At 39.4% G+C, this 23,901-nt stretch overlaps 1 protein-coding gene across 1 annotated transcript in view; it reads left to right on the top strand.

Annotated features, from left to right (window-relative positions):
- Positions 1–23,901, top strand: part of NRDE2 (NRDE-2, necessary for RNA interference, domain containing) — a 766,517-nt gene that overhangs the window by 65,188 nt on the left and 677,428 nt on the right. The window contains exon 2 of the mRNA XM_044073622.1: positions 4,770–4,878. Within this exon, the coding sequence (XP_043929557.1) occupies positions 4,770–4,878 (109 nt within the window). The remainder of the gene's footprint in view (positions 1–4,769; positions 4,879–23,901) is intronic.

Here is a 23,901-nt window from a genome sequence, read left to right as displayed (position 1 = left end):
TGATAAGAGACTTGGGGACACAGGTGGACAGTGGTCTCACCTTTGATAACCACATCGCCACAACAGTCAGGACATCCTTCTATGTGGCTCACCTCATCACTAAGGGCTTTTCATCTAGAAAAAAGGAGGTCATTGTCCCACTGTACTCATCCCTCATTAGACCCATTATAGAATACAACACCCCGTTTGGTATGTACCTCTCAAGACATCTGCAACAACTGGAAAGGCCGCAGAAATACCTCACTAAAAGAATCACAGGCCTAAAGCAGATGCCCTATGCTGACCGCCTTAAAAAACTCCAGCTATACTCTGTCGCATATCGTCTACTCAGAGGCGATCTCTGCTTAACATACAAGGCCATGTCAAACCCAGAGCTGTTGGACATTCTACACTTAAAGAAATCCCAATCACTTAGAGCCACACGCTCCAGGGATCTAAACCTTGTCATCACAATAAACAAAACATGCTGGAGGAATAGGTTCCTGACCCAGAGACTCCCCAGACTCTGGAATAGATTGCCCATACATGTCAAGCAGAGTGCCTCTCTGGCCCTCTTCAAAAGGAACCTTGATGATTGTATGGGAGAAAGGAAATTCACCCCGGGGATCATGTCAGTTGCCCTGCTAGACAGGGGTCCAGGGAAGTAAATAGTGTGGGAAGAAATAGCCAGGGAATTGTTATGGCTAGGCTTGTATAGGCCCTAGGGCTGATAGCCTAGTACCAACCTATGAACCTATGACCAGTATATTGTCAATATCTGTTGGCTCAGTATGGGAGGTACCATTGTGCAGTAGCTCAGAGCAAATCTGGATATTGCTATGGAGATTCTTTGCATAACTATAGAAGGCCCTGTGGTTGTCTTTACTATCTGCTGCAATTCTGTTTTCATAGCTAGCTTTAGAGGATTTGATGAGGGATCTCAACTTTTTGTTGAGGGTGATAAGGGAGTTTTTACAGTCTTGGGACTTCACCTTATTCTGAATCAGTTTCCTCCTTCTGTTGTAAAGTTTGTTTATGGCAGGGGACCACTAGATTGGCTTCCTTTTTTTTTTGGAAGAGAGTGTCTTGGTTCTATTGGGTATGGCGAGATCCATGCATTTGTGTACGTGTTCGTACAGTCCATTAGTGTATGATTTGGCGGTTATGCAACTATTCTCCATTTGCATGTGTGCCATGAAGTTCCATGGGTGCCACCTCTGTTTTTGGGAGCCTAAAGTTAGCTTTGTAGAAGTTTTTCATGGTGGCTACCTTTGGTGGGGCTGGGGGTTGGGAGGGAGGGATTTGGATTTCCAGGGTGATTAGTTTGTGGTCAGATCTAACCAGGGAGAAGTTAACTAGTGGTGTAGAGCAACGGTCGCCCATGTTAGTAATGACCAGGTCAAGGATGTTGCTACCTCTAGTGAGGGTAAGAACGAGCTGGTTCAGGGCATTTGAATTAATGAATTCCAGGAAATGTTGGGCAAGTGTATTGGTACATGAGTAGTTTTCCCATTTGATGGAGGGGAAATTGAAGTTGCCCAGTATGACAGTGTTAGGTTGGACCCTAATGTTCTCCAGTGTGCTTAGGAACGTGGAATATGAGTCTTGGAACATTGTTGTGGACCTATAGCAGGCTATGACCCGAATCGCTGTCTTACCCAATGTTAGCTGCACCTGAAGTATCTCTGATGCGTTACGTTGGGCTACCAGTCTGGAGGTGTGCGCATCCTTTATGAATATGAAAACACCACCACCTTTGGAGCTTCGGTCCAAGTTCTGGGGCTGAAAGGTATGGAATGAGATATAGCCTGGTAGTGCAGGGGTGCTTTCTGCTGCCTTGAACCAGTGTGTGTGTTATGTGGCAGATCCTGGCACCTGACAGGCAGATGACTTACTTTCTCCTTATTCAACCTAGTGAGTGGGATCAGTGTGCCTCACTATCGAGTCACATATGACTAGTGTGTTGGGCATGCTGTTCTGCCTTAGCAGCTTTGGTTGAGTGGCACACTGTTTAGGAGAGTTATGTGTCTCATGATTAGTGTTGTGTTGTGATGGTCGAGTGCGTTTCTGCCTTGGAGGTCTCTGCTGTTTGGGTAGATTTTTATTGAGAGCCTCCGCAAAGGTGGGTGTGTGGTTTGTGTTTTTATGTGAAGGCATTGCTGGCGTGTGTTCCTTGTAGTGTGGTGGAAGTGTTGACCTTCTCCTCTTGACCAGCTATTCCGGTCTTTGCTGGAGAGTGCCTGGCTCCCAGTTTGGATATATAAGTGCATCTCTCGCAAGTCTGAGTGTTGGGAAGTAAGAGGAGAGGGTTGTCGGTGTACATGAGGCAGTTGCTACATTACTTCAGGATGCCCAAGTTCACCAGGTTAATAGGAGAAAGCACAGGGAACTGACCTTTAGACTTGCCTGGATGGGTGGGTATTAATAAGTACTGGAGCTGTTTTTTAGTACTGGTAGCACTTTTATGTGCTACAAGAATTGCTAGAGGAAGTCTGGTAAAGTGCTAGACTGATAAGCTAGTAAAGGTGAAGGAGAGGAGAGAACTAGCAGGTCGCTGGTAAAGTGCTAGACTGATAAGCTAGTAAAAGTGAAGGAGAGGAGAGAACTAGCAGGTCGCTGGTAAAGTGCTAGACTGATAAGTTAGTAAAGGTGAAGGAGAGGAGAGAACTAGCAGGTCGCTGGTAAAGTGCTAGACTGATAAGCTAGTAAAAGTGAAGGAGAGGAGAGAACTAGCAGGTCGCTGGTAAAGTGCTAGACTGATAAGTTAGTAAAGGTGAAGGAGAGGAGAGAACTAGCAGGTCGCTGGTAAAGTGCTAGACTGATAAGCTAGTAAAAGTGAAGGAGAGGAGAGAACTAGCAGGTCGCTGGTAAAGTGCTAGACTGATAAGTTAGTAAAGGTGAAGGAGAGGAGAGAACTAGCAGGTCGCTGGTAAAGTGCTAGACTGATAAGCTAGTAAAAGTGAAGGAGAGGAGAGAACTAGCAGGTCGAAGGGAAAAATTGAAGAGTAGACTTTGGCACCGCTCAGAAGCTACAAACAGTCCTAGATACATCAAATCTGTATCTGGACTGGACTAGACTAGTTACAGGAAAGGCGGGAAACAAATGCAAATCAGGCTTTTAAACCAGAAAATTGAAAGACTGCCCAAATGGACAATAAACTACAATTTCTGAGCTGTCTGCAGAACTGAAATGAGAGATTAATGGTACTTGGTGAAAATGGGAGGGGGTTGAGTGGTAGCCTGGGGATGTTTTACCAGCCAGGCTGGTCCTGCATAAGCCTTACTGGTCAAGAGATGGACCTTCTTTCTACAGTTCTGTCATGACAAGTACCTCACGTTTGCATCTGCTGATGGAAAGTAGCGTCTGTGGTGACCACACCTCAGGACTAATGCTGCGGTCTCTGAGCTGCAGCACCTTTTGAGTTGATTTATGTTAGCAACAGGCTGTATATAAAGGATTTTTTTCCCCTCCACTATTTATGATATTTTCCGTGACACTGCTTCCCTTTGAGAAAGGATTTTCTGTATGAGTCTTTAATTTAACCAGAAATGTACTGATCATTAGTTCAGAGTTTTGGCCCTTAGTCATATCTGTGTTTTCCGTTCATTGAATGAGGGAGTTATTTTTGTGTATATTGGGGAGATGATATCTGAATGATAACACCCTTGATAGGTTGCATTTTAATACATTTTATTATGAGGTTTGCGGTTTGAACTTACCACTGGATAACCAGCAGGTTTAAATTTGTTTCATGCAGTGCAGTTATTTTCGTCTCTTAATGCTGAGTTACTCCTTTCTTTTGAATATCAAGTAACTAATGTTAGAGAAACTGGATAAGTCAGTTTCTTCCTGTAATCCTTGTTGATTTCACAGATATGCCAGTGTTTTGCACTTGGACTGGACTAACATTTAAAGCTTATAAAGCAGCGTACATATTACAGATATATATTGCATTCATTTTTTGTTTACCTTGTATATATGCCTTGGTGTGTCACCCTCTGGATACTCTGTTTCTTGTATATATGCATTGTGATAATTTAATCTGTGCTTTGTTGCTTTTCAATTTCTTTTTGTAAGTAGTATTTGTGTATAAGCCACGTGGTGCAGCGGTTAGCGTTGTTGCCTCACAGCAAGAGGTTCTCCCGTTTGATTCTTGGCTGGAGCACCTTCTGTGTGGAGTCTGCATGTCCTCCCCGCGGTTGAGTAATGTTAAAGACATGCAGGTAGGTGCGAGAATGGGCGTGCCTTTAGGTTGGGCATCGGCTGGCAACTCGGCACCATAAAAATTCACTGCCAATCATGAGCAGACCGGAGTTCCGCTGTGGCGACCCCTAACCGGGAAAAGCCCGAAAGAAGACTTTGTAAGTAGTATTTGTCAAACTCTGTATTCTTTTGTATTTGACATTGCTTCCCTCTATGCAAAGAGTCCTGCACCAACTTCCCCAACCAGTAAACAAACAATAAATAACTAAATGGTGTATAATTTCCAGGAGTTGTATGCTTAAGGTGCAACTCTTCCTTTGCACTGAAAAATATCAGCCATCTACTTCTAATATATACGCATTATTTCAAAACCATAACACACTGTAGAATTGATAAGAGCCATTGAAATCAACCTCTTTTTGTATGCAGCACTTTGCTCCTGATTTGTTGTTAACTGAGCAATTTATTAAGTGTAGAGGAAGAAATACCCATGTTTTATATTTTTATGTCTGTCAGTCAGACAGTTTGTGACAAGGAACTGAGATGGCTAATCTTCACTGATTGTACGTTTCCCTTATTCCTGCAGACTTTGACTGGTTAAGTAATCAAAGCTTTTGTCCTGACATCGCTACAGTCCAGGAGCAGCGTACCTCCGAGAGTGTCCACACACACAGGTCACCAGCACCTCACTCCAGGTAATATAGTTATCTAATTAAAAGTAGCTGTACCTGTTTTAAAGCATGACAGATCTATTTAACCTTCTTTTAACATCTTCATCTCTCCTTAGTTACTGACCAGTTGACTGACTTGCCTCTCTGTATAATGTTCACTGGCTCCATCTCTGGCCAGAGTTTGTGTTGCTTTTCAACCCCTTTGATTTCAGGTAGCCAACTGTATTTATTACCCAGGTTAGACCCACTGGCTCTTCGTCATAGGGCACATTTTGGTTTGTGGGGGTGGGAGTTATCGTACTGCGAAAGGACGGAAGAGTTTTTTATTTATAACCTATTCTTTGTTCCTTCTTTTCCAAGGGAGCATGTGTGCACAGATCTGGTTGTAGGCCATGTATGTGATTTTTCTCATATACCTCTTTCCACAAGCCAAGCCTGCTTCCGTATTACAGAAGGCATACATACAGCACCCCAAGCCTTTGCCAGGGCTAACGTTTGTCTTATTTACTTAGCAAGACGAGCCGATTGTTGATTTGTTATTGATTCCTCCTGTAGACAGACCAAGAATGATGATCGATCTTTTGTCTCCTGAGGTACTCAAGGACACTTCCTTTTATTATCGATTTAATCTTCCCACCTTTATTTTCATGGCATTCCATTTATTCAGTAGCCCATGCATCAGAAAGGGTGTGAGTTAATGCCAGGCCATATCCAGAGAGGAATCTGTCATATTTGTGGTGATTCATATTGTGTAGTGTCCTGTGTGTGGGCTATGTGCATTGCACAGTTTGCACTTACTTACCACCAGTTAGAAAAACAACAAAAAAATAAGAACACTGATGGTATTAAGTGTTGTTTAGGGATATGACAAGATCACATGAAACAAACTGTTCTGATCTCTGTACCCCTGAGCTCTCTTTTGCTAGTTACACAGAATACCTAATACCAAGGCAGATGCAGAATGGGCTAGTTTGCAGTGTTGATGGTCTGAGGACAGGAAAGGATGCGAGACACTCTATGTGCTTCCATCCTTGGTGAGTCCTAATGTTCCATGAATGGATGAATGGATTAGAGTGTTAAACAAACAGTTGTCCTACACAGGAAGGGGCAGGGAGTGACCGGTGATATGAGTCATTGTTTCATGCGCTGCTATACTTCCTTGGGAGGAGGCAGGGGCTGGCCAGTTGTTGAAGGACTTGGTGTGGCATGGACAACTGTTTTACATGGGTTAAAGTAGGAGCTGTCCAGAGATGGAAAGACTGAATGTCCATGGGGCAGTTCCCTTTTCCCAGGCGGCGGCATGGGCTGGCCAAAGATGGAAGGACTAATATGCCTGGGACAGTTCCCTTTCTGCATAAGGAAGAAACTGACTCGGGATGGAAAGTCTGAATGTTCTTGGGATAGCTTTTTTCCTCAGTAGGAGTCATTGACTTAAAATCTTTGTCAGTATCATTTTTGGTTTACAGGATATAGTTAGTTAACTTTTGACAATCCAAGTTTAGTTGTTGACAGATGTTCTCCAGGAATGTGTCTGAAGGTGCATACACAGCAATAATCAGTTTATATCCACACTTCAGATTAGGTGTAACAGTTTTAAAAAAAATGTCTGGGCTAGTTAAACACAGAGTGAGCCCTGACTGCAGTCTCTGTAACTAGGCTTTGCTTAGCAAGCCCTGATACTGAAGCATTTATTCAGTATGGTGGGAATTAAGAGACTGGTGACCAAATCTCCTGTCCTGGGAAGAACCAGAGTACAAAGTATTAGTCCAGATAAAATCACTTTAGCACTTCTGTTAGAACAAGACCACTCTGTCATCTTCCTACATAACTGAATAAACTCCTTGAAACCCTAACAAGGTGGCTTTATTCCTCCCATAGGGACAGCATCAGAGAGATCCTAGATCTGCTAGCTAAAGTTACTGGACTGATCCTGTGTACTCTGTTTCTTGATAGTTCTGCCACCCTCTGGGTCCCAGGTGGGATACCATATCGGACTCGAACTTTCTGGATTACCTGTTTCCATCCTGGGAAGAGTAAAAGGTCTATTTGTTGAGTTCATTTCCACCATGGAAGGGTACTGCTTTTGAAGAGAGTGCCAAGTACTTGGATCAGGAGAGCAGGAGTATGGGAGTGCACTTCTGCCCACTAGATGCAAGTGTCCCTTTACATAGCAACCCGCTAGTACTCTGATTAAGTGACTCACTCAGACCCACACAGTGACAAATGGAGATGGAAGGCATAAAACTTTGTACCTTGGACTACAGGAAGGAGGTTATTAATAGCTTAGAGCCTTGATTATGTGCACTAACTAACAGACCTTTTCCCCAAAACTCTTGCAAAAGTGTTTTCCTTGCAGACAATATGATGGGCAGTATAATCGTATAATAACGAGGAGACACACTAGAATGTGACAACCTCAAATGCAAGCGCTGCCTATCTTAGCAGCTGTTGTGTTGCAGCATTCTTATCTGGAGTTAGACTTTTAAAGCTCTTTAAAGTTGTATCCCATTTACAGTACTTTTGAGTTGCTGATGGTTGCTGTGTCTGCCTTCTGCTACCTTCCTTTGGAGGCTTAAGCATATTAATAACCCATTTTCTTTACTTAAAAAGAGCTGCCTTTATATGTTATTACCTTCTGCAAGTCTTGAGCATGACCCCCCCCCCCCCATAGCTCATACCATGGTTGGATACCACAAGGACACAGTCACTGATGTGTTTATGGACAAATCTGGTAAGCTGAAGCTTTTTTTTTTGGAGGGGGGGGAATCTCTGTGCTCCTATTAAATATAAACAGATTTTTTTTCAAAGTCGCATAAAATGGAGTCGCTTGTTATTCTCTTGCAGGAAATCAAACTAAAAAAACAGTTGTTGTTGTGTCTTTCGGCTTTTCCCAGTTAGGGGTTGCCACAGCGGAAACTCCGGTCCGCTAATGATTGGTAGTTGATTTTTATGTGCCGAGTTACCAGCCCTGACGCACAACCTTCAAGGAAGGTACGCCCATTCACGCATGTCTCCACGCAGAAGACGCTCTAGCTGAGAATCGAACCGGACAGCGTCTTACTGTGAGGCGACAATGCTACTGCAGCAACAGTATGTTAGTAATTTCTGGATAGTCATGGAATGGATGGGACAGATTAACAAAAGCTGCCCTGCCCAGGAGGGGGCAGCTACTGTTGTTAAGAATACTTTAGGACAGGTGAATTATGTAGGACGATGGTGTATAACTAAAGTTCTGAGTAGAACTGTGTGCATATTATCAGTTCATCTTTATGGACACAACCAAGAATATATCAGAACTGTTGTTGGACAGTGGGGAACATTGGAGGCAGTAGAAGGCTGTGGATTACCCATCATTTTAGGTGGAGACTTTAATGAGGTGCAAGGCATGAATATTGATAAAATACCTACTCCTGGCTCAGTTAAACAGCAGTAGAAGTTAGATCCAGACAATATAGATACATTTCTTTTTAAAGCATCCCTATAAAATTACAGGTTATTTCACTAGAGACTTCAGTAACATTACTTCTTCAAATGGAGTTTCTAGCAGGACAGATCATTTCTGTTTTCCTCCCTTCCCCTTAATGCTTCATGCTTTCCAGCTGTCTTAATGCCCCCATCAATCGCAGTGTTTTCCGGACCCTCTTTCCATCCTCAGGCATTTCTCAGTACAGAGCTGGGTGCAGTGTGGTTCTTAAGGATGTCGTGTCAGTGACTGCTTTTGACAGCTGGGGGGGGGGGGGTCGTTTAATGACCTATTGTTATTGCTTGTATGTGAATGTAAACACTGGCGCAGAGACAGGATATTTACACGGGTTATTCTATGTTATGTGTTTGGCTTTTTGTGCACCAGTAATTCATAATACTCAAGATCCAAATATTTTCTCTCCTACATGGTCTTGTCCAACATATTAACATCGGAATAGACCCTAGTAGCCATTGCGTTTATTATAGGGAGTTCAGTCTATATTTTGATACTATATTGGCACATTATTTGTCTTTCGGATATATTTGGGGTTCAGTATTTTACATATATGAATAAGAGCTTCAGCTATTTTTATCTTGTTTTTGGATTGTTTCTTTTATATACAGGAGTATGTGGGGGCTCAAATATATATATGTATAACATACATGCATAACTAATAGTTCAATAATTAGCAAAAAGCTATCGCCACTTAGTTTTTTGTAGTGGCTACAACAGACTAATATTGTTTAAACAGAGGAACGTCGTGATGTGTATTCTAGCCATTGGGCTTAATATTGGGTATTGTTACCAAACTAGGTGACTGTTATTGTGGATATATTCAGCAAGGGCTACTATTGCTCGACCCCATACTTTCATTTTTTGAATGGATAACTGATGTATAAATTGAAGACTATTATCTTCTTTTTTAAAAAAAAAACAGGTATGAATGGAACTTTGCGATTGTAATTTACTGGATCTATTTGGATTGTCATGGTTATATACTTCGGCTATTATTGTTCCTCTTGAATCACTTGTATATTGATCTGACCTACTACTTACTATAATGGTTATACTATATTATATTATACATTACATTTTGAATCTTTTTGGTTTTCATATTTGAGCTCACTCACCCACCACCTTTTGGATAACATTTTATCATAATGTTTAGTGGGAAATTGCACCTAGTTGCATACTATTCCCACCTTGTGTAAAAATTATCACAGACATGAAACTGACCAAGATTTTACAGGGATTATCAGCATATAGAGATGATTTGGGTTTTTTTGAATTAGGACCTACCAATATTGGGTTGGATTTACAAGATCCGGATAATATGTGCATATCCCAATTCCAAACTATCCAAATTAACCAAGTGCATGAGGGGTTTATGTACTAATGTCTGGCATCTCAGGCTCTTCAAGGCTTATCAAGCCAAAGGGATCTCACCTAGGGGTCTCGGAGTAAGAATTCAACCTTTAGTAGCCAACATAGATACGGAGTTAGCCGAACAATGGACATTGGCCCAACAAAAAGCCTCAATGGGATTTGTTGAGGTGTTGCTTGCATACTGTGAATGCTCTGTAGATATGGGCATTACTGAGGTAGCTAATATTTGTGAAGACACCATGAAGTTTGTGGGCCAACCATCTTATATGACTTGTCTGAACAAATTCAGGAACTTCTTCAATTAGAACAATATCTCAAAGAGAGAAAAATACACAAATTCCATAGAGATATGGGAGACTATGATCAGGGTATCCCCTTCAGCACCAATAAACATGTCAAATTTCACAATGTAAACCAGAAAACACTGAAATGTAAAAGGCCAAGGTCCATTCTCAAGAAACCCAAATCATCTTATAATGGGACATCCAGGGAAGACTCCTCCTCAGTCACGGATGTAGATGTACAGTACACCACGAATTGTCCGTTATCTAAACGCAGGAATTCCCCAAACCCTTTAGGGGCAGGACAAGGAGGGCAGGGAGGAAAACATACCACACGTAGACTATATAGCGACCCTTCTCAGAGTGACAACACAGAAATAATGGAAACCAACAATGTGTTAAATATTTCATTACAATCTTTGTCACAAGTACATATTCATTTGTTAAATAAAGGGTTAAACTTCGTACCTGGAATCTTTGTGTCAGAGGACTGTTTTGCACAGGATGTTACATCCTTTTGTCGGTTGTTAAATTTGCATTTTGATTCATCCACTAATTTTGTGGAGTAGGATGTATTCAAATATCATAAATCTAATGATATGTCTCCTATGCAACACAGTGTTTACATGTTTCAAACATCTGTTGTCAAAGATCTACATTTCCATTTCAAGGAATCTGGGATTATGCCTAATAACTTCTCAAAGATTGAAATACAGGAAATACAGGACCTTGCTAATAACAAAGATTTGGTCATTCTGCCAGCAGACAAGGGAGGGGCAGTGGTTGTCGTGGATTGGGCCAAATACCATGCTGAGGCAGAGAGGCAACTTGATGGGAGTTACTACATGCACATGCCCTTGGATCCAAGCTCTGGTTTTAAGAAACAGATTGATCAGTTTCTTCAGTCTGCCAAAGAGGAGGGCATTGTATCCGATTCTACACTACACCATTTGACAGTATCAGATCCAAGTAGCCTTTATCTGTATTTACTGCCCAAAGTACATAAAGACCTTTATCATCCACCAGGCAGGCCCATCATATCGGGGCGAGGCTCCATTACTGAACCTCTCTCACATTTTGTGACTAAATACTTGAAACCTTTGCTGAAATGTGCTAGGTCCAGGATCCAGAATACAACCCAATTTTTACAGGTAATCTCAAACATGCAACTGGAACCCAGATGGCCGTTATGTACTCTGGATGTATCGGCTCTGTATACTAACATTCCTCATTGGGCTGGGTTACAGGCTATTGAACATTGGTTATCTATATCCGAACTTTATCCCCCATGATTTAATACCTTTTTGATCAGTCTTGCGGAACATGTTCTTTCTGAAAATGTTTTCTGCTGTCAGGACAAATGTTACCTGCAGGTCCAGGGGACAGCTATGGGGGCATCTGTTGCCCCCATATATGCTGACATCTTTATGGCCTTTGCATAAGAACAATTAATTTATGACAACAACCACAATATATATTTAGAGGAAATTGACATATGGAGGTGTTACCTCTACGATTGCTGGATGGTCTGGAGGTCTGACATTGAATATTTACAGGAATTTGTTGAATATCTAAATGGTAATGCATGGGGTTTGGAATTTACAGCCAACTATGATGTCCAACAGATTACTTTTTGGATGTCTTGATCACTAGAAATATCGATAACACTTTAGGCACTCGGGTCTACCGTAAGTACCCACAGTATAACTCCCTACTGCATGTGTCCGGTTTCCATCCACCACATATCACTAGAAATATACCCAAGTCTCAATTTCTTCGTATGAAATGCATATGTTCACAAGCAGACAAATATGAACGCTTTAAGAAGGACCTGACCAGAATATTTAGAGACTGGGGCTACAAAATTGGTAACATTTTGACTGCCAGTAACTGGGTGTCAACGCTAGACAGGAATGATTTACTGACCTACAGAAATAAAGAACAGGGGGGACATACGGATATCTGCCTTGTCACCACCTATGGGAGGAATACTAATATATTATTAGATAGTGTCCAGAGACACTAGAACATTCTTCTAGCTGATAGCAAGCTATCTGAGATCCTTAATGATAGATGTCTCTTCTCATTTCGGAAAGGGAAAACTTTGGGGTCCCACTTTAATTATTACAGACATGGCCGGAAACAAACTCCGGACTATAGTCAATGCACTTTGACAGGTGATTTACTTACGGGATGCGTACCATGTGGACACTGTATACATTGTCCCAAACTAGTCATATCCAAACAATTTACTAGTAGGAACACGGGTATAGTTTATGACATTAAATTCCTAGCTAACTGTGGAACGGATTGGGTGATCTATCTCGCTACATGTATCTGTTCAGCCTTTTACATGGGACAAACTTCTAGGCCATTGAGACTAAGGATTTCTGAACATTTTAGTGACATTAGAACCAAAAGAATAACTACAAAAAAACTGAAAAGTAGATAAATTATAAAAAACAACCCACAGATGGTTTCCACGATTTATTTGTACCAACCAAGCATCTGGTACCTCGGTATATCGCCTTCATGGATAATTAACATGATGCAACAATCTTATTTTATAGCAAGTGAACTATTGGAATAATTGCAATCATTGTTCAATTATGCAATTAACTTTTTGTCCATTTAGAATTAAAGAGACTACATAAATAATCAAACCACATATCACAATCTACAAATACATCACTTGCATGAATATTTGTTATTTCATATATATAAATACATCACTTGTATAAATATTTCTCATTTAATTACTTATATAGACATTCATGTAATCATTATATTTGCCTCTAAATTTAAACCCCTAGGGTATAGAGTGCCATAAGTTAAAATTAATCTACTCTCAAGTCTGTCTAACTTGCACTTTAAATCACCACCTACATTATTTGGACTGGCAAGTACACTAAAACAAAAAGTATCATTACTGCCCCCATGAAACCTGCAAAAATGTTCTCCCACTGGACTATTAAAATTATGATTTCTAATATCTCCAAAGTGTTCTAAAATTCTAACTTTTACTGCCATTGTCTGCCATTGTCTGACCAATATACCACTTTATTGGATCACATCCGCACCCTATAATATACACATCTCCGCAAGAGTTACAAGAAAATCTATTGTTATTCTCAAATTTCTTGCCATTAATTAAGGTACCTGATAGATTTTTAACAAACTTGCAGACCTTGCATCTCCCACAAGTATACATTCCTACCCTAGTGGCTTCCTTGTTCCAGAGTGGTCTATTAAGTAGCTCTTTCATATTAAGATATCTCCCATAAGAAAATCTTATAAACCCAGGAAATAAGTCACCTACTGTATGATCTAGACACACTATGTGCCATATTTCTTTTATCTAATTACTCATTATATTGGAAAATGGTGAATATTTAGATACAAAAAATAACTCTTGAGCAACACAGTCAGGCTTTAAATTACTACTTCCATATTGTTTTCTCCTTATGGTACTCGTTACACCACCCATTACTTGACTTACCCCTTCATCCAACAAAATGTTATCATACCTGTCCCTACTTTCAAGGAGGAATTTCAATCTATATATATTATCTGATGTATTTTGATAGATGCGCCTAAATTCTCCTAGTGGTAAAGAATTTAATAAGTGTGGGGGGTGCCTACTTTCTGCGAACAAACTGATGTTGCTTTCCTAAATGGTCTAAAATGAATGATGTAGTCGTTCCCTATATAAAATTAAACATCCAAGAATTGAATTTTGGTATTACCTATAGATATAGTGAATCTAAGTCCATAAAAATTCTTATTTAGTTCTAAAATAAAATCTTATATGAAATAAGAAATATTCATATAAGTGATGTATTTGTATATTGTGATATGTGGTTTGATTATTTATGTAGTCTGTTTAATTCTAAATGGACAAAAAGTTAATTGCATAATTGAACAATGATTGCAATTATTCCAATAGTTCACTTGTTTTCAGTTTTCATAGCACCATAATCTGTTCTGTTTGACCTTCTTTGCAATTGGAGTTACTTGGGCTTCTGCTTTGATGTCCTCATTTCTTCATCTGTCCCACAGAGTGCATCCTAATACCCATCTCAGGCACTTCATCTCTAGCTTCTTCAACTGCTGTGCCTTCTCTACCCAGATTTCTGTACCATACAGAAGTACTGATTGCACCCCTGTTTTGTGCACATCCTTTTCAACTTATTTGCTTTTTTTGTCACGCACTACCCTGGCACACTGTGCCAGTTGGCTGCAGCACCTCTGATTCTAGCTTTGACCTCTTTATTCAGACTTTCCTCCTCCTCAGCCACTCATCCCAGATATTTGAATTTATTAACCTGTTGCACTCTTTTCCCCTCTATCTAATTTTTTGGCTTCTTTTGATTTCCTGTCATATGAGCTGTCTTGTCTGTACTCAGTTCCATCCCATATGCCTTCAGTTTTGCATTTCCACTCCCTTATTTGCTGAAGTTCCTGTTTAGAGTCTGCCTGTAGAGACAGAGCTCCTGCATACAGCAGCTTTGTTTATCTGTCCTATCCAAGCTGTTTGCTAATGCAATCCATCATCATTATGAGTGTCAGTGAGCTCAGAGTTGAATCCTGATGAGCCCCACTCAGAGTCCAGTCTGTACTTGTGTCACTGGGTGTACATAAATTGTTTGCACTAACTCTGCATATGTTTCTAGTACTTACCGTTGTAGGACTGTCCAAATCTGCTTTCTTGGGACCTTGTCATATGCTTTCTCCAAGTTTAGGAATGCCCAGTTGGATTCTTACCTCATTAACAGCTTCTTTTCCTCTGTCTATCTCATATTGTCTCACTTGTGCCGGATCCTGATCTGAATCTGAACTGCTCAACTTCCATCTTACTTTCTATTACTCTGTGTTATATAAGGTATGTGTGCGTGTGCGTGTGTGTGTGTGTGTGTCTTTAAGCACACGCTTTTATCAGTCTTCTTTTTTATGCCAAAATGTGAATTATTAAATTATGTTCAAAACATGATACACACATCATCAGCAGTAGATTGCAGATGGTAAAAAGAATACTTGTGCAGCTATAATAAAAGTTGTTATGAAAGTGAAAACATGGGTACTGTCTTCATCTTTTTCACAAATATAACATTTTCCACAACCTTCACATACAGACTACACCAGTAGAATGATCCCCTTCTGACACGGTGCACCTGGTTTGATTTTGAAGAAATCTGGTGTTAAGGTACTCAAGAACTTTCGCACGACACCATAAAGCAGACAATAACGGTCTCCTTTATTGCAAAGAAAGGCACATACATGGGAAACTAGGAAATCAAGGATGCCGTTCAGGTTCTGTCTATTGAATTCTAACCAAATCCCTGTCTCTGTTTTTAGCAATGCTTGTATGTCTGTTAAGAAATGGTTTGGTACTTAAAGTTCCGGTGGTTACAGCTGGTGATGATGATGGTTCCGGATGACAAAGGCAAGCAAAATAAGGTGATGATGATGATGGTGATGATAAAGATCATAGTAACTGTCCCAATGATAGGTCCGTAGGGAAAAGGATCACCAAGCATCCCCCTCCCCAAAATGTTAACTGCAGATTACTTCACAAATAAATTTTGTTTGGATAAAGCAGTGTTTAAGTCTGTGCCCAAAAGGCACTATGAATCTGTGTTGTTGGTTTTAGAAGCATGAAAAAACTCTGTCGACACTGCAAAAGAATCACTTGAGTTTACTTCAGACAGGATGAAGTGGCAGAGTCGGATGATTTCATTTCCTGATTTGGCCAAAAAAGCAACTTAATTGCATTCATTAGATGGTGAATGCAGAGTCAAGTTGAATGGCAAACAGTTCATAATTGGTTCAGGGTTTGGTGTGGAAGGCAAAACGTCACTGGCTGTCATTTTTGGACGCAATGATGTCCCTGTTTTTTCATCTGGTTCTTCCAGTGATAGGTTCTGCTGGTTCACATGGAATGACATCAGTGGAATATCCTCAGCTGTACTCCTCACAAGAGTGTGTTCTTGACATGTGACACATGGCTCCAGGTAGGGAGACTCTCACATGGATGGCAGCAGTGGTTGTGAGCAAATCCAAATATGGTTCCTTCCATCTGGGTCAGAGTTTTGTTGAGAGTGTACTTTATCGTAGACAAAATCTCCAGGCTGCAAGTCATGATTGTAATGCTGTTTAGAATGGTTTAGTGTTAATTTTGCAAAAGAGAGAAAAGAGATTTGCAATGTAAAACTATGGACTCCTCAACATTTTGAAATTCTAAATTCTTGGGAAAGGATGTAGCGGGCATTCTCCTGGGACTGTCCATGAGGATTTCATGAGGGACATTTTTCTAATGGTACTAACTGCACTTATCATGCTAAATAAAACTAAAGACAAAGCTTCTGATGCTTGAGACCAGTTTCCCCACAAACTTTAGCTAATCCGGTCTTAATGGTTTGATTAGCTGTTTCCACTGTCCTTGAGGCTTGTGGTCTGTAGGGACAATGGAACTACAATTTAACATACAGAGTTTTACAATACTTGACTAATAAAATGAGTACCCTGATCTGATTGAATAGGACAAAGAACACCAAATCTCATTATTAATTCAGTTAAGAGTTTCTTGGCTACTGTTCTAGCATCATTTTTCACATTGGGATATGGCTCTACCCATCCAGATAAAAATGTTAGCAATGACTAATGCATTTCTGAATTTCTGCATTGAGGAAGCTCGGTAAAATCCCACTGCAGATAACAAAATGGTCCCCGAGGCTTTTTCAGTGATTGAATAGGTGCAGATACTGATTTAGACACATTATGCTCTAAGCAAACCACACAAGTGTTTACAAAGTGTTGAACAACTTCTGGAAGATGAGGGGCATACCAGTCAGTGGGAATCCATTTTATTAAAGCTTTTTTGCTCAAATGAAAAGTTAAATGGTAGGCTTTTACCTGTTGATTTAAGAAATTTTGTGGGGCTGCTAGTTGCTCATTCAGGTGGTGCCACAAAAGGTCCAGAGATCGACTGCAGACCTGGCTTATCCACTTCATTTTTTCAGAGTCCTCTGTCTGATTCTGAAAAGGAAATAACTCCTTTAAAGAAAAATTGTTGTTAGTTTCATTCAGTTGCTGCAAAAATATAGCCTGTACAGGACAAGACAATGCAGCTTGTCTTACTGCCATATCTGAAGTAGTTTTACCCTTGGTGACAAAGGAATTGTCTGTTTTATGTGCAGCACACTTTACCACTACAGCTTCTCTCGGTAATAGTAAAGCATGTAACTAATCGTGAAGAAAAACAGTATTTTAGTAAATAGCCTCGCTCCTTCCAAAGTGTCATAAAATCACGGGCTACTCCATAAGCATGATGAGAATCTGTAAAACCTAATACTGGCTGACCATTGTCAGTCTTACATGCTTCAGTAATGGCTACAAGCTTGACTGCTTGAGCAAACACATTTCCAATGAATTGTCCATTTATTAAAATTCTGTTCTGTGTACAAACAGAAAAGTCTGCTTTGAGTTTACCATAGTCTTTTCAAACACAGGAGCCCTCCACAAAAAGAATTAGATCTGGATTTTGCAAAGGAACATCTTTCAAATCTAACCTATGAGGAAGCATAGAGTTAGTAACACTTATGCAGTCATGATGTTCTCTGTAAGAATTAAAGAAGTAGCGCTAAGTGGTGGACATCATCTGTAAAGAAGGATTATTAAATAAAGACTATTCATATTTAGACAGTTGTGCTGCAGATATTGTGTTTTAGTTTTCATTTACAAAGCTGCTACGGAATCTGGAGCTGCCATGTAAGTTTCATGCACGAGAGTTAGAGTAGCCACCATTTCCACTAAGCATGCCCTCAAAGACAACGTCCTAAGACAGTGGGGGAGAGCTGTAGCTACAGGATTAAGATCTGTCCTGAAAAAAAAAAATAGATCTATAACCATCATTTCTACTTTGTGCTAATAATTCTAATGCAAATTTATTGATTTCACTACAAAAGAACAACAATCTCTTTATAATAATGTGGTAACCCAAGTAGAGGATTGCGGGAGGATTTAATAGTGTTTTCTGTTGTACAAAAGCTTGTGCATGACAATCTGCCATGGTAAAGATTGAGTATCTTTCTTTAACGGAGCTTACAGAGGTTTCACTACTTCTGCATAGCTAGAAGTGTATTGTCGACAGTAAATTCTTAGTCCCAGTAAAGCTTGCAGTTGCTTTAATGTAGTAGGACGTGGTACGGTTTGGTTTGAGGCAATACGCAAAGGCAGAATTTGTCTAGCACCATCTGAAATAAGATGTGCTACGTACTGAACCTGCAACTTCCATAACTGCAATTTGTCTTTAACTTTGAATCCTAATTCTTCTAATTGAGCCAAAATAAAAATAGTATCCTGTTAACAGTTTATTCAAAGTTTGTGAAGCTAGAAGCAAATAATCTACATATTGAATTAGAGTAGACCCACAAGACAATCTAATCTTAGCTAGCTGTTTTTATTTCATTTCCCTAGTGAAAAGAGTGGGAAATTTGATATACCCTTGCGGTAATCTAGTACAGGTATATTGTTGACCTCTGTATGTACATGCAAACAGATATATTTTTTAAATATCTTAACTGAATTATCACTTGTGACCTAAGCAAGCTTTATATAAAAGTAATCAGACTGTATTAACAAGTTCACATTTACAAAACATACATCACATATATTGTTCTATACAATACAATCAAAGCAAAATTATATAAATTGTTAAATTCCTGGCTTCTCTTAAACCCCATTCCGTTTCCAAAACCTTTTTCTGCATATATTGGTCACACAGTTTCCATTTTTTCTATGTAATTTACTCGTATGCTTTTCTGAAGATCCCACTTCCTGTTCTTATCTCAGTTACAATATTCACTACTGCCAGTGTTTTTGGTTTAGACTTCAATTTTCATTTTCTAGTAATTGCTTTTTTTGGTAGCCACCAGAATTAAACTTAACGAGGCCTTAGTAAGTCTAGGCAATTCAGATCCTGTATCCCAACTAAAAAAAAAATAATAATTTCCTTACTTATACTCATACCTCTCAACCTCTTAGAGCAAAAAATGTGGACAAAGCCATAAATAATGGGGGTCAGAGGCCCAAAAATAGGGACACTTTTTAAATGTTGCTCTTACAAACTTAGAAGATTGATAGAATAACAGGTTTTGCATTAGCATGAATTTTCTAAAGGGTATGAAGGCTGAAACTCAAATGTATGTGATTATTTTGTGACTTCAATTTACGAGGAACAGACCAAAAATATGAAGCAAAAATCTAGACATTTTGCAAAAATCTGTACAGCTGAGAGGTACACCCATTTTCATTCCTAGTACTCGTCACACAGTACTCTGTAGGGAATTTTTAAAGTCTTTAATTCTCTTTGCATTTTTAAGATCCGCCACCTCATTATACTCTGAGAACGTATGCTGCCAGGCATGCCTCTCAACCTGGAGTCATCAAAAAACTGGACAAGGCCCATGAAAAATAGGTACAAATCTGTATGCTGATTAACGTAAAATTTGCGTACATAATTGCGTAACCCCACCCACTCCAATGGAATTGTGGGATAACAACTTTCAAACGCAAACTGAAGAACAGACAACCAAAATATGGCACCAGAGTCCCCCTGCAGCCATTCCAATGTCCCATTACGTGGCTATTTCACCCCATTTACCATAAACACTAATGTGTGCATACTGCTTTACTTCTACAATGATTATTTACACTGAACAAGTCCATTATTCAGTTACAGCAGTACACTGTAAGACTCTGTAATTAAATAAGAGGCAAGGCAAAATGGACATCTGCTGCATGTACAGCCAAGATCTAAAATCCATGTCTCAAATCATAAAAGAAGTAACCTGAGGCACTGCCACACATAGCAGTTGTGATCTATCAAACATTTGCAAAGCTTAACCATAATGAACTCTGTGCATTAACAAAATTAATTTAAATTAGTCAGGTATTTTAATAAAGTCTACCAACCAGTATTTAATTTGATAACTTTCTAGATTACTGATTAACACAAGAATCACTGGTAACGTTTTAAAAAGTTATTTGACTTTGTCAATAAAATCTCAGAGAAAAATAAAATCTTACTTTAGCAACAAAAATACAGGCTTACTTCAGTTTACATGCAAACATTTTATTTTTACAGTGCAGTTTTTACCAATTACATTGTATCCCAAAACATTTATGTCACACATCTTTCACTTCATGTCTAGCAAACCAATACACTGGAAAATATTTACCAGTAGACTGGTCAGTATCATGATTATCTGCATATTTTGGCAAGCTAATAAGAAATGCCAGTGACATTCAATGGTAGGCAATAACACAATACCAAGTGCACAAAAAATGTATTATATTAAGAATGGGTAATGCAGAACAGGCTTCAAAATCTGCTTAATTCTAAAATATCAGTCAAACTAGGAGATTAGCTACCACTGAGTTAATCCAACTAACCTGCAGAAAAAAATTAAACTCAAGACTTGTATATTTAGTTTCATGTAAGAAGCAAAGCCTAATATCTTATAACATAGCATAATACAAATACAATAGACAGCATAAGATGTAAACAGACATGCTTCCAAACACAAAACCAACTTTTATACCTTTTCCCAATCTCCATGTCAAGAGCCAGATGCAGAAATTTACAAAACAGTGAGACCATCTGGCCTGCTAAAATCATGTGTGAATTCTGCAAATTACTATATACTTGTTTTAACTGTGGTTCGTTGAAGTGATCTCCTAAAATAAGTGATTGATCTCTTATATGCATTTGGCAAAAACAGTGTTAAAAGAAGGGATGGTACAAACATCATTTGCACCATCCCCACCACCAAAATAATGTGCATAGAAAAAATGCTGTATGCAGTAAATCCACAACTCCCAAAACAGCAAGCCAATAAAAACAAAAGGTAACTCAGGGCAACGGCTAAAGTAAACTCTGATTTAAAAAAAATCAATAAGGCTTTATTATCCTTAGTCTCCATCTGTATCCCATCCCGGACCCTCCGTACTTCTAACCAACAATTACTTGATGTCTACTACCCAAAAAAGGTCAGTAGGCAAACTACTCTACAAACACTCCCTTCCCCACGCTTGGAACAAACTTACCCTTGACTTACGTTCAATCTCCCACACCTCACACTTTAAAAATGAACTAAAAGCTTGTTTTCTTAACTCCAGGACCTGCCCTTGCCATGACCCCACCTAGTATTCCTTCCCTTTATGTACCCTCTAAAGGTCCTTACTTAGTACCTCATTACACCTCTCTCTCCAATGTGTCTACTATGCATTTGCATAATTTTATACAAATAAAAAAATGTTATTGTTGTCTTATTGAACTATATCAATGTAAAGTTATGTTACTAAGCTTCTTTTTAATGCACCTTTAACTTTATGCATGTTACCCAACATATGTGAATCTTTCTGCTGTAACTGCTATTATATCAATATTGTTTAAAATTGTACTTGTTTAAAAATGTATTACTGGAGCTTTTCTCCTCGGGTCTCCACTGAAAATGGGCCACAAGCCCAGTTGGACAAACCCGGTTAGCAAATGTCAATAAATAAATAAATAAATAAATAAAAATACAACTCACAATTGTACTGTACATGCCTGATGAAAATGAACAACAAATTCTACAACTGTTTTGCTAACCTACACCTGCATATCACATTCACACCAGCAGTTGATAACGAATCTGCAGTTTGGTTAAAAAGCTCAGCTGAAAAAGTGAACGTAATAGGGATGCATTGCGAATAAGTTAAAACATATAAAACTCCATCCTTTAGTTTGAAATGTCCTGGTTTTCTTCTTTATAGCTCTGCGTTCCCCCTATGTAAATACTCTGAACTGTTGACAAATACATGGTCCGACGAGCTTTCTATAATGTTGTTGTAGTATCTTCACTGGTCACACACCAACCCCAGTGCAAAGTGTGAACTAATGGCTGGCCTGACTAAAATGTGTTATTTACAATTGCTAGTTGAAAAATGTTCTGCAGTCATAGTAAATGCTTCGTCAATTCGGCAGTCAGAATCAGACAGTCACAGAGAGTTAGTTTCTAGTAGGCAGACGAAGGCAATAAATAAGGCCCATTTATTTTTTTTATTCTTTATTTACTTGGGGCCAGAGAATACACAATGTACTTTTTTTTTATTTACTTGATGCCAGAGGAGGTTGAAGATTTTCTTATTCTGATCCTAGGTCAGGGATTCCTGTTGGGTGGACCCAGACCGGACTCTGCTCTGCACTGCAGAAAGTAAGATCCATCCAATCCTTTCTGGCTCTGGTGATTGCTGCTCGCAAAAGCATTTGAACCAGACCCAGAAATACGTGGTACATGGTACATGCTACGTATGAGTGCAAGCTCAAGTCTGACATGCTGGTGGAGCTGACGTCATCGAGCACGTGATGATGTCAGCTCATGAAGCGCGAAAATTAAAAAAAATAAAGAACAAATTGTGAATAAATTGGAAATAAAGGGGTGCCACTCGGGAATCGTGGCACCCCATTATTTGAACTCCAAAACTCTGTAAAAACCGAGTAATACGGGACAGTTGAGAGGTATGCTGCCAGGTACCTCTTTCTTCTCCATTATACCTCCAGCATTTGGCGTCTACCCGAGGAAAAAAAATCTTTAGAGTTTGCTTGGGGTATAAAAGTACCTATGCAAACATTTCCAGGAAAAATGCTAAATCTTCTAGATTTTGTTGCATAAGTGGAAGCCATGCACATGTTCTCCCATTGTTTCTTTGTGAAATACTTATCTAATCTCTCTGACCTCCTCTGATTGATTCCTATAGTTATCATGCAATATTTGTATTTACCAGTAATTGTCCCTGTTTTAACAGTAGCTTCTGTTTTAGATTCAAACACTCAACCAGTACAGGTCTTTAATTTAGGATTCGTCTGTCCCCATCTCCTCTGATATCACTCTCTGATGTGGAAGGCAATCTCCGGCCTGTAGTCCAAATATCTTCTTGACCTCTTTCCATTCTGTTAACCTTTCTCTCCCTAATTATTTCTTCCCAGTGCCTTGTTTCCTTTGTCAGATTCCTCCAATAAATTCCAGCTCCCTCTTGCCTATTCTCTGTTCCCCTAATTGTAGTCACCTTTATCTGCAGAAACCCCTTTCTCCATTCACGTGTTGGGTTTTAGTTCTTAGTTTTTATGAAAATAATATTCTGTATGATTGCAAATAGATACTGGCTATCTGGAGGTATAGCAATAGAAAAGAAAACAAATTAAATATCTGTTACTGAGAAAGTTATAACATCTGATGAAGTAGAACTCCATATTGTTGCAGGATTAGGGATGACTGGAAATATTGGTACTAATACTGCATTCGCTGTGTATAAATCTTGTACAGATCTATTTTTTCCTGGTTTTGCGACTGGTGAAATGGAAGTGTTACAAGGACTGCGAGCTGGGACAATAATACCTTATTGTAATCAGGCAGAAGTAACAGGTTAAATTCTTTTTTCTGCTTATCCTAACAAAAGATACTGAACTATCATAGGGAGCCGCTAACAAGGTTTTAATATTGTATGCACAGGCTGCGTGTCTTTTATGGGGTCCAGGACTAATGCTCGAGCGGTCGTTTCACCGAATGTGAAACGGCCGGGCATACATATGTGAAAGTGCTTTTCACTGAAGAAGCACTTTCGCGTAAGTATGCCTGTTGCGGAGATCACACTACAGTGGGGATAAGGGAAAATTCCCTTTTCCCCACTATAGTGCCACCTCGGAGTGGGAATATAAAAGTGTGGGGTTGGGAGGTACAGGTGGGCTTGCCCCCCCTGCAAAAACGTAAGTGTAATTTTTTTTTTTTTTGAACACACTTTAACAAAAGCGCTTTTTCGGTGAAAGCGCTTTCGTTAAAGTGTGTTCAGTGATAGTGGATTCGGACAGTTGAA

The sequence above is a fragment of the Protopterus annectens genome, chromosome 6.part0 (assembly GCF_019279795.1).
Source record: "Protopterus annectens isolate FY-2018-M chromosome 6.part0, PAN1.0, whole genome shotgun sequence".
In the NCBI taxonomy this organism is placed as follows: domain Eukaryota; kingdom Metazoa; phylum Chordata; order Ceratodontiformes; family Protopteridae; genus Protopterus; species Protopterus annectens.
The sequence above is the reverse complement of the archived record's forward strand: the minus strand, read 5'-3'. Positions and strand labels throughout refer to the sequence as shown.